Source organism: Caenorhabditis briggsae (assembly GCF_000004555.2).
Source record: "Caenorhabditis briggsae complete genome, chrX, whole genome shotgun sequence".
Taxonomy (NCBI): domain Eukaryota; kingdom Metazoa; phylum Nematoda; class Chromadorea; order Rhabditida; family Rhabditidae; genus Caenorhabditis; species Caenorhabditis briggsae.
Genome location: NC_013491.2, coordinates 2,186,144 through 2,198,204, shown reverse-complemented (window position 1 = coordinate 2,198,204; position 12,061 = coordinate 2,186,144). Strand labels below are relative to the sequence as shown.

The window sequence follows — 12,061 nt, the reverse complement described above, 5'->3', positions numbered from 1 at the left end:
GAGAGATCACAGACACAGAGTGTGTAAGGAATCGAGATATGTGTGAAAACCAGAGGTTGGGCAAAGAAGAACATCTGCCCGCTCTGCACAAAACGAAAGTATGGTCCTCTGATGAGCGTGTAAGTGTGTGAGTGTGCGTACTGTGTGAGTGGAAAGGGCCACGATAGATACATAGAATAGTAGAAATGTGGCCAGGAGCGACGGAAGGTCCGAGTTGAGGTAGAAGAAACACAATGCGAGTAAAGAAAATGGGACTTCTTCTTTGTACTGAAACTGAAGTTTTGCCCCGGTCCAGCTGGCCAAATTTCCTTTCAGACCATATTCCAACTCCCCTCCCCCTTGAAATTTTTTTGGCATGTTTTCAAGAAAACAAAAGAAACAACAATTTTATGTAGAAAGAAACCTTTTTTATAAAATTAGCAGAATTAACAAAAAATCCATTTTGAAGGGAATCAGCAACATCTCGTGTTGGTAGTGTTAGCTGCGAATCCAACGGTGAATGGATACTGAAAACAAGATAAATCAAATTAGAAACTAAACTATATAATCTTACTTTGGGATATTTATGAGATGTTTTCCAGAAAGGGATAGATATCACAAGATCGTTCCCATTTTGAAACACATCGCTGTAGACTGCATAATTGATTCTTTGGCTCTTTTTGTTAACTCGGTCTGCCAAATCAAGCTTGACCGCTTTGTCCTCTGCCATTTTCCTTGCACTTTTCAGATCGATTGGTACCGATGGAATCCTATATTTGTGTTCTCCCTTTTCTGAGCTTTTTGAAATACCAATTCCAAATTATCCTGGACCATTCAGTTAACATTTGGATACGCAATCTCCATTCCATACTGACTCCATTGCTCTAGAAGCATTTCGACGAGGTTTCTGAAGTTTGATATTGGGGAAATTCTGATTGATCAGGTTGAACGATTCTTTGACGACTTTTTGACTTCTGATCTTGTCCTGCACAAGCTGGGAGTCCTTTCTGTCTGACTTCGGAACCTCAACGAAAACCTCCACTATACTTCTTTGTGATATAAGTCACATTGACACTATATTTGAACATCTTGAAGCCCTCACTGAAAATTGGAAAAGATTGAAAAACTCACTAATTTCGTGAAGATTCGTAATTAATTTGACTGAGTCTACTCGATTTTAATTTTTACTTTCTCAATCTTTTGCGAAGAAAAACATAGAACTCACATGACAACTTCCAAGAATAGTTTTTGAAAAAGTTTCGAATATTCAGAAAAATATAGATTGGAAAATCTCCAAACCCATTCATTAGGGTTTACGAAGATTTTCGAGGAATAAATGGGTTAATCTTCAGAAAAAAATCAAAAAGGAACTTTCCGACTTCCATGCAGAAGGATGTTGGAAAGTTCCTGAATATTGAGACTACTATTCAGGCAAGAAGTCAGAAGAAGACTGCGAACCGAGACTTCAGGAATTCGAATATACTAATTGAAAAGAGACGCAGACATTGGCGATGAGGCAAAAAACGACGAACGCGACAAGAGAGTTATAGCTAACATGAAAAAATGAGAGACCCAGAGTCAATAGCCGCTAACGGCGGTTGACCTCGCGAGCCGGCGCGCGACACATGACATATATGCGTAAAAATTTTCCCCGTCATTGAACAATTGAAAAAATCCTAAGGTGTCTATACACTTCCAGAAATTGAGCATCTGGAGTCTGGAGACTAAATAATTCACACAGAAACGATATAAATAAGAGTGAGAAGTGGAAAAGACTTGTTTTCCGGAGAGCACAACACCGCGAAATCTTTGGTCCATAGTCTGAAGTTGAAAAAAAGTTTCGAAACCGGAAATTTAGCCAAATTATTATTTTGAAAAAATAATAAGCTTGGTTATCGTAACCTCCAATAGAAACTCTACCAGGGTGCTCCTAAAACCGTCAACTTTCAGCCCTTCTGTTAAAGAAATGTTCATTATAACATAAAGTTGTTTTGTCAATCAACAACATTTTGAAGTCTTTTATAGGAACCGAGATATATTGGGTTGAAGTTAAAAGTTGAGGATCATTCCATTAGAATGGCTTCCAAACCGTCAACTTTTAGCTCGTATATCTCGTTTTCTATGACGGATATGAGAAAAGTGATCAACTGACAAAATGTTTATCACAAAATCGAAAATAACTTTTTAACTAACAATTTTTGAAATCTTTCATAGGATCCGAGATATATTGGCGCCATGTTAAAAGTTTAGGAAGAGTTCTATTCAATTGGCTCCCAAACCATCAACTTTTAGCTCATATATCCAGTTTTCTGAGACAGATACAAAAAAGCGGTGAACTGACAAAATGTTCATCATAATATCACAAGTTTTTTACAGTCTACCACTTTATGATATTTTAAATATAAACCGAGATAAACTAGCTCAAAAAGTAAGGAGCTCATTCTATAAATGCTTGTTAAAACAACATTTTATTGACGGAGGAAAAAGAAAAAGTATAGATTTAGAGATAGGGATAGAAAAATTTGAGGTAAGAGAAAATTTTGAGGTAGTTTACAAAAAAATAAGTAAAGAGAGGAGGTTTATTCTAAAACAAAAGATCTGGGAGCGAAATTTTGTTGGAAAATTTAGGGCGAATTCGGAACTTTGGAGTTTCAGAACATCAGATTTCAGAAAGTATCCTACTCCACTGCATTTACTTCATCTTGTCCTTCTATGCAGCAGATCATGTAAATCCTGTCCTTGGTGATGCACTCATTGAACTTGGTGCATGTGTTTGCAATAGCTGGAAAAAATCTGATTAGAAAACACCGATTTTGAATTTAACACGCAAAATTTCAAACTTCTCGATCTTAGAAGCAGCTCTTAATTTGAAGACAAGGCGAGACTTTTAGAATAAAAAACCAAAGACCGTCCGGCCGTCAGGGCAAGATCAACATTGATCTCAATTATCTCGTTTTATATGAGAGGAATCAAAAATTTGCCAGATGATGAAATATTAAAGATAATGTGATAAACATTTTGTTAGTTGACCACTTTTTGATAGCTCTTATAAGAAACGAGATGGGTTATCATTAGAGCGAACCTTTACCAATAAAATTTGAGCGCAAAATACAGAATTTGAAGGTCAATTTAATACAAAATTGCTCAGTTTCGAAATGTTAGGATCACTCACTGGTCCACTACAATTTCCATTCGCAATGTGTCTTTCCGCAGAACTCTTCAATTTTTGCCTCTGTCCTCAAAACATTTTTTCACACGCTGTTGAAAACGCAGAGTTTCAGGATATTGAGATCATCACGGTTTTTGTAATGTCTTCTGGAGCTATGGAATCGCTTGGAGCTGCAGAACCTGCAAACGTAATGACATTTTTTTCTAATTTCGGCGTTCCACAGAAATGTAGACTTCTAAATTTCCGATTTTTTTCCGCTAAAAGAACCATTAAAATTGAGAAAAAAGTTTCAGAAGTTATGAGTATTCAAAAGGTTAAGATTCTCTAGAGATTATAATTTTTCAATTTACAGAAGTTCAGAAACAACTCCACGTGGTAAAGCTCGGAACGATTAGACTTACCATTCTTAAGCACAATATATTGAAATATGGAATATCAGAAAAAATTTTTTAAATGTTCCAAAACCCATTAATTATAAGGGTTTGTTGGAATTTTCAAAGGTTAAATTGAATAATATTCAGAAAAATACAGAGGAACTTCCAGAATCCCAAGCAGAAGGATTTCGTGGAAGATTCCTAGAGACCTGCTAAATCAGATGCTGGTCAGGAGGGATAGAGTAGTAGTAATGTGGGCAAAAGCGCAGAAGGGTCCGCGTTGAGAGATAGCGAGAGAGAGAGAGCGATGGGGGGGGGGGGGGGGGCGTGAGAGGGAAAGCATAGGGCAAGTAAAAAGGAGGCACATGTAACAGCGGAAAACTCAGGGGAAAATGAGGCTTCTTCTTAACACGCCACACTGAAGGTCCGCGAATGTCATCTAATGTGCGTGCGTATAAAATTGTCAACGACAGCTTGCTTGGGAAAAGAAGGAATAGGAATTCTCGCCTTCCTCTCTTTTCGACACAGTTGGGCTCCTCACAACCCTATAAAAGACAATTTCGGGTCTTACAAACGTCACTTTTTTGAAAAAAAAACTTTTTGAAAACCAAAGAAGTCAACCTCCATTAGGAAACTAGAGAAAATTTCGGCATTTTTGAGAAAAAGATTGATATTCATAGATTAGATTGTTATGGGATAAATCACATGTTCTTCAATTTCACTTTCGTATGTTGGTGAAAGAAGAAAAAGAGCACCAGAAAAAAAGTGGTCACAAATCAGGAAGATATATGATCATTTTTTTTCAAAAAAAAAAAAGTTCCGATGAAAAGGTTCATTATCAGTGTCATGAAGAAAAAGCGCCTAATCGACTAATAAAAGAATTTGGAAAACATAATTCAACATCTAAAAAACCGACGGCCTGCCCCGATCATCTAATGAATGTCCGTGTAGAATCGTTGACTTGGGGAAAGAAGAAATAGGAATTCTGGCCGAAGCTCTCTCTTCAGCGAGCACATATGAAACTGATTAAATTTTCTAAAATCTAATTATCTGAAAGATGAAATTTTAACTGAAATTTAGAAAAAAAACTAATACATTTCAAGTATTTCTAAAGTTTATTGAAAAAAAGAGGTAGATTAGGCAAAATTTCAAGCAAAGAGTACAGAAGCTACAAAACTAGTTTTAAATAACAAAAAAACATATATTTATTTTTCGTTGGGCAACAGATTGCGCCGCTTAGCCCCGGGAGCTTTTAGAAAAATGCAGTGTCCTCAACCGTCTGTAGAAGATTTTCCTGATTTTTTAAAATAGAAATCAGCGAGTGTCGAGATGGTCACTGACAATCCTCAAAATTTGATTCTGTCGGGTGTACAGTACTGGCCAAAAAGAATGCGTCGACACTGTCGATTCAACAGGTTTTTTGACAGTAACTTTCTTCGAAATCGAGCTAAAGTATCAAACTTTTTTTGTAAAATGTAGCAAATAACCTTAGAAAACTGAAACATTTGCACTCAGTAAACGGAAAACCACTTTTTTGGCGACAAAATTCACTTTTTGGAAAATATCGGGTTTTTGGAGGTTTTTTTTCGAAAATTTGAAAAACATAGAAAACGATAATGAATAATTTTTTTAAATCAAGATCTATCTAATCAAATTAATTTTACACATTCTGAATCGTCAGATTTTTGAAAAAAAAATCCGAAATTTTCCAAAAAGTGAATTTTGTCGGCAAAAAAGTTGTTTTCTATTTTTTGGGTAAAAATGTTTCAAAATATTGCTTATAGGGTTGTTTGCTACATTTTACAAATTCCCATAGGACCTGTAAACTCAGATAGAGCCGAAATCTCTTGTTTAAACAAAGTTATGAAGAGTTCTTCTAAGCCTAGTTTATTCCAGATTTCACATTCCATAATATGAGAGACTTCTGTCTGGAATTTGAACGCAATACCTAAAAATAAATGTAGATTATTTAATTTGAAATATTTTTGAATTTTTTATTAAAAACATGTTCTAAGTTCAATTTGAAGCTTTGACTCAAAATTTCAGGCTCAAATCTGCTGTTTGTACAAAGTTATGAATTCTAGAGAAATTCCAATTTTCATGATCATGACTTTTTGCGAACTTAGCGAACAAGACGCAGAGGAAGTTTATATAAGATATGTTTTTTTGGACCATGATTTTCTTCAGATTTTGTGTACTGAAATAGCCAGACAAATATAGTCTGTTGATCACTTTCGCCGCGTAGAGTCTCAGTACATACAAAGGGAAAATGATTTTTTACCGGGTAAAAGCCAACCGAAACCCCATTGTTTGCAGCCTGATCCTCAGCATGACTGTTCGCAGCCTGATCCTCAGCAAACTGTCATAGAACTCGTAAAGCATGCTCTTTGGACCCATGTAAACCATGTCATAGTTTTCCAATTTCACATTAGTGACCCAGAAAACCAAGTCCCTTGAAAACTAGACCACGGTGTACATGGTTTGAGAGAACATGCTTTAAGGGTTTCATAACAGTTTTTAGATTCAAAAAAATATAGAACTTGAAGCGAGTTACACCCATTTTAAGTTGGTGATTGAGAAAACCAAATCTTTGAAAATTAGGCCGTGGTGTACATTGTTCGAAAGAGCATGCTTTACGAGTTCCATAACAGTTCTCAGATTTGAAAAATATCGATTTAGAAGGGAGTTATGACCATTTCAAATTCATGGCGGTGTGGCCTAGTTTTGGATTTCTAGGCCCCCAGAACTAAAATGGCCATAACTCGCTTCAAAATATTTTTCAAATCCAAAAACTGATATGGAACTCTTAAAGAATGCTGTATAGAACCATGTACAACCATGTACACCATGACCTAGTTTTCACAAAACTTGGTTTTCCAGGCCACTGAGCGTAACTACCTTCAAAATCGATAATTTTCGCTCGACAACGCGCCAAAGGCTTGTGTCCATAACTTCTCAAATATTAAATTTTTTTTGATGGAAGACGGAAGGCGGAACAAATTTTTCCGGACGGAAGACGGGAAATTGGAAAATCGGAAAATCGAGGAAGAAAACATTAAAAATAGTATTCTTACAGTTAACAAGTTTCATTTGAAGTACCCCAAAGATTCAAAAAAGCTAAAAAACTAAAAAGAGAAACTAACTAAAATTTACATTAAAAAAAGAGAAAAATTTTTTGAAAAGACCAACTAACTCGTACAAAAATAAAATCTAAGCAACTAAAAAAACCTAAAAACTAAGTTAAATAAATCCTTGGAGTGCTTTGAATTGTTGTTCATGGACAGCATCTCATCTTGATTTCCGATTTTGGTACTTGGATTCCGGAACATACGGCTTGAGCCAAATCTAGAAAATCGAAAGTTGATTTAACTTTGTTTCTGAAATTACGTTGAGTTCTACATTTTTCGCTGTTGAATCAAATCAAAATTCTAATTTCGAACCAAGTTATGACGTAATTTGAGTATGGTCACTATGTGCTCAATTATCTTGGCTCCTATAATATCTATAAAAAATGAGGCAATCGATATAACAGTTATCGTAATATAGCAAACATTTTATCAGCTGATAATGTTTTGTTATCTCTTATGGGATCCGAGTTAATTGAGCTCAAAGTGATAAGGCTAGAAAGAAACGGTGAACCAACGAAGCTAGCGGTTTTTGACCCGTATCTCCGCTAGTTTTGATTCAAATTCTATAACAGTTATACCAATCGATTTTTCCAAGAGCTTCAAAATGAGCAAAATATAATTATATGTATATCCCAAAAAACAATAGCTCAAAAAACAAATGAAATTGAACTTACCAGGTGCATTATTTGCACAGAAGTCCTCGCATATTCCAATGGCATAGTCGTTGAACTTTTTGAAACACACTCTTGGCATCCCATAACACGAAAAATGCTCCAAGCAACAAGAACGTCAAAAAGGTGTAGGCTTCAGAAACGTTGACGGTAGCCGAGGATGGAACCAAATAGAATAATATTCAGAAAAATACAAAGGAACTTCCAGAATTCCAAGCATAAGGATTTCGCGGAAGATTCCTAGAGACCTGCTAAATCAGATGCTGGTCATAATGGATAGAATAGTAGTAATGTGGATAGAAGCGCTGAAGGGTCCGAGTTGAGAGATAGCGAGAGAGAGAGAGAGAGATGGGGGGGGGGGGGGGGGTGATGAGGAGAAAAGGAAAACATAGCGCAAGTAAGACGTCGAGGCACAAATAACAGCGAGAAGCTCAGTGTAAATGGGGCTTCTACTTGACACGCTTAACTGACGGCCTGCCCCCGGTCATCTAATGAGTGTCCGTGTAGAATTGTTGACGACAGCTGACTTGGGGGAAGAAGAAATAGGAATTCTGGCCGAGGCTATAGTCCGAAACCCTCTCATGATTAGTTGGCGAACATAAATGAAGCTTACTAAGTTTTCTAAAATCTTATTATCTTTAAAAAGCCTCTCTTTTTCTCTCGCAAATGAAGAAATAAGAGATGAATGCTCTATGAGAGAGAAAGAGAAACTCCTCAACTTGAAACCCAATTATCTCGGTTTCTGTGAATGCTAATAAAAAATTGTGAACTGCGAAAATGTGTAAAATTCAAATCTACACATTTTATCAGTTGTCAAAAATTAAATAGATTCATTAATTTTGGAGGGGGTCGCTCTCCAAATTTTGGAGCCAGATTATCTTTTTCGGTCCAAACTTCAATTTGAATGATAAAATTTTATCTGAAATTCAAAAAAAAAACAGTTTATTAAAAAAGAGGCAGAAAAATCATTTAATTGAGGTATTCTAAAAACAAAAAATATTTATTTTCCGTTGGGCAACAGATGGCATTGATGTTTATGAATACTGAAAAATGGGATTTTGAGGGTTTAGAAAACTAGATATTTGAAAATGATTAACTGTGTGAAATCAAGCTTCACAACTTTTCATAATTTTCAAGATCTGAATAGATTATCTAGTTTTCTCTCTCTCTCTTTCACTGTCTTTTCCTTAACATCTAGTAATCAGGAAATGCGAGTTAGAGAATTTCGAGGCTTTTCGAAAGTTCCAGTAAAAAACTCACGCTGCTTGAACTTCTGCTGGCATTCTCTGCCACAGACCTTCTTGATTTGGCCCGGAAGCTTTTGGAAGCATGCGACGTCAACGAATTCTGTCGGATGTATCGGCCACATAGGATGCGATTCTTCGGATTTCCTTTGGAGAATTCGCTATTTTGAAAGGATATCGTCGAGGTACTCTGCTGGTACATAGGTTGGAAAAGTGTAGCGTAGTCTTCAGAAACGACGGTAGCTGAGGATGGGATCAAATAGAATAATTTTCAGAAAAATACAAAGGAGTTTCTTCCAGAATTCCAAGCAGAAGGATTTCGTGGAAGATTCCTAGAGACCTGCTAAATCAGATGCTGGTCAGGAGGGATAGAGTAGTAGTAATGTGGGCAAAAGCGCAGAAGGGTCCGAGTTGAGAGATAGCGAGAGAGAGAAAGATGGGGGGGGGGGGCGGGGTGATGGGGAGAAAAGGAAAACATAGCGCAAGTAAGACGTCGAGGCACATATAACAGCGGAAAACTCAGGGGAAATGGGGCTTCTTCTTCTTAACACGCAACACTGAAGGTCTGCGAATGTCCTCTAATGTGCCTGCGTGCAAAATTGTCAATGACAGCTTGCTTGGGAAAAGAAGAAATTGGAATTCTCTTCGACACATAAAAAGAAAGCTGAGAAGGAGAGATGGTCTCTGAATCCCTTATACGGACAGCTTTGAATTGAAAATTTTGATATTTCAAAAAAAACCCCCACGAGTTCCTCTAAAAAGCAAAACGATACTTGGAAAATCAATAAAATATATTTATTTTTTCAAAAATTATTTTTAAAATTCTATTGAGAACAAAGCGCTTTTCGAACATCTGTCGAAGCCCACGAATTGGACCTTCTCTGAAATTTTTCCATTTTTTTGTTTCGAATTCTGTACCACTTACCTATATAACATTAAACAAACTCCAAGGCATGTCCCCCAACTTGGGTAATTTTGCAGAATGCTGCGTTTGGTGTTTAGATGTGATCCCCTGGAAAGAAAATTGGATTGGCGAATACTACAAACTACTTTTTCTAACAATCAAGTAGGATAATTTTTCTTCCATTTTCAACCAATTATATATTAAATTCCCACTCACTCACCAATCCGACGTTCTTCTCAATTAGCCTGATGAGACATCACCGCAAACTTGCCAGCCAGAAACATATTCAGAAAAATATAGATTGAAAAATCTCCAAACCCATTCATTTATAAGGTTCCGTGAAGGTTCTCAAAAAATATGTAGACTAATTTTCAGAAAAATCAAAGGAACTTTCCGACTTCCATACAGTAGGATGTCTGGGAAGTTCCTAAATATTGAGACCTCTATTCAGTCAAGAAGTCAAAAGAAGACTGAGCCTCCAGTTGCTAGAAATACAAATTGATCAGTGAATAGAAAGCGCAGACATCGAGAGTGATGCGAGGGACAAGAGAAGTGACAAAAGGTGATATTCCATATGTAGAAATGGGAGACACAGAGCCAACGTCCCGCCGGCACCGCGCCGTACACTAGACGCTGTTTGGCACCGCAAGCCGGCGCCCGACACATGATATAGATACAAATCTGAAAGAAAAAGAGACTCTCTGAGCCACTGAACGATACTCGATTTGGAGCGGAAGTATGAGAGACACAGAGTCGTTGGCCACTGGGTTCTGTTTTTGGGCGCGAGCTGTCGTCTTGGAAACCGATAAGAGAGCAAAATCTGACTTTTCTAGTTGCTAAGTCTGACGTTCTAAGGCACTGATCGAGGAAGGGGGGGGGGGGGGGGGTGTAGAACAATGTAAATTTTGAAGTGTAACGAGATTAGTCGGCGAACATAGATGAATCTGGTCAAATGATAAAGCCTCTCTATCTCCCTCTCTCTCTCTCTCTCTCTCTCTCTCTCTCTCTCTTTCTCTTTCCCAGTCCCTCTGAAAATTTCGCAATGTCTTCAAAAAATCATTTTAAATGCATTTATTGAAAAATGAAAGTTATGAATAAATCATTTGTCTCTGGTCGCAATCCTTTCATCATATCTCCAGTTGCTGGTTTACGGTTGATCAGTCTTCAATTTATTATTTCTGTCGTTTATCTAATTGTTGAGGTCCCGAATCCAATAGATCGTTATTTGACGGTCGCCCTGTTCGCCCCAATCAATAACCTAGTTTTGCACTAAAGGAAATAGCAAAAAAAAATGTTCGAAACTTATTTGCACAGATTCTTACGACTCATTTTATTTTTTCGTGTTGCCCTTTTACTCTATCCTATTACTTATTTTCCCCTACAAATTTGTATATTTCGCACGCCTCAACCTGTATGGCCTTTTCTGCTTCTCTGCACTCTTCTGCCAATGCGCACTATCTCGTATGCAATTTGACCCAAAAACGTTGCCCTTGGCGATCAGTGGTCCGACCAACGATCCCCCAATCTTTTCTCACCCTTTCGATGGTCCTCAACGTTTATACATACCATAAAACCTATAATGCCTCGCTTTTGGTAGTTCAACTTTTTAATAGAGTCTCGTTTAAGTTGGCGGCCTATTTTTTTTCTCACTACGTACCTCTCACATTCTGTGCCTTTTCTCTGTATTTCCCATTTTCCAGGTGTAACTTTACAGGAGGGCAGTTCAAAATGCAACAACCAATAATGGAAGTCGAAATGGGAGCAATAATTGAAGTAGACTTCCATTCTTGGAGCAAGAGCAATTGGAACTTCTTGAACCCCGTTTAAAACATTTTGCGGGAGATGAGCATTCAGATATTCCCAATCTGGCAGTGCTACGTTTGCCTCGTCATATTCCAACAGATAAGCTTCATCTTGACCTTGCCCATCGTCCGCTTCCTCGTTTCGAGAATTCTGAAGGTCCTGAGCATCTTGAGCCACTTTGTCACTTTCTTCCTGATGTGGACGCTCTTGCACTCTTCTCACTTTTCCAACTTCTCTCGAAATTTTTTCATAATTCCGCCATTGTATTTTTTGGTTTGGATGAGTGGCCAGGGAGTTGAGCTCTTCGAACAACTGACGCGTTTTTGTTTTGAACATCAGAAGCTCAAATTCAGCAAGACATCTTATTGCAATCGCCTGTGCCGCGCGAGAAGAGACAATTTGGCTGAGGAATTCTTGAACTTGGCACCGCTGGAAAATGTTGAAGTTTAAAAAATTGATTCGAAAAGGACAATAACAAACTACTTACCGACCAGCCGCTCAAATTCGTGGATCCATTGAAAGGAAGAACCAAGGGCTCTCGAGTCTCCGGATCGTAAACTCTATACTCTAGGAGTTGATCCTTGCTCACGAATCCAGTGTCATGAGTCCCCACAAATCTTCCACATATGTCGATGATCTCTGCCATCGTGGTTCTAACCCGCCGGAGTGAAATCGGTCCCGGAGCATGGTCGTCATTTTGGTACTCTATCGGACGATCCGGAAACTTGTAGACGATGTGCTCTGGTTGAGCTGGAACACCGATGTTCTGAGAAATATCTTGGGGAACTT

General features: G+C 37.7%; 2 protein-coding genes across 2 annotated transcripts in view; both read right to left on the bottom strand.

The window, feature by feature from the left end:
• Positions 1-452: 452 nt before the first annotated feature.
• Positions 453-709, bottom strand: CBG16108 (the record flags this gene model as incomplete). The annotated part of the gene is made up of 2 exons (XM_002643411.1): positions 453-506; positions 554-709. The coding sequence occupies 2 exons, from the start codon at positions 707-709 to the stop codon at positions 453-455; spliced, it is 210 nt and encodes a 69-aa protein (XP_002643457.1).
• A 7,096-nt stretch (positions 710-7,805) lies between these two features.
• The window catches only part of CBG16111, a gene marked incomplete at both ends in the record, with an annotated part of 5,844 nt that continues 1,588 nt past the window's right edge, over positions 7,806-12,061 (bottom strand). Inside the window, 4 exons of the mRNA XM_045238876.1 lie at positions 7,806-8,009; positions 10,613-10,631; positions 11,127-11,701; positions 11,760-12,022. Coding sequence (XP_045095916.1) covers positions 7,806-8,009; positions 10,613-10,631; positions 11,127-11,701; positions 11,760-12,022 — 1,061 coding nt within the window. The remainder of the gene's footprint in view (positions 8,010-10,612; positions 10,632-11,126; positions 11,702-11,759; positions 12,023-12,061) is intronic.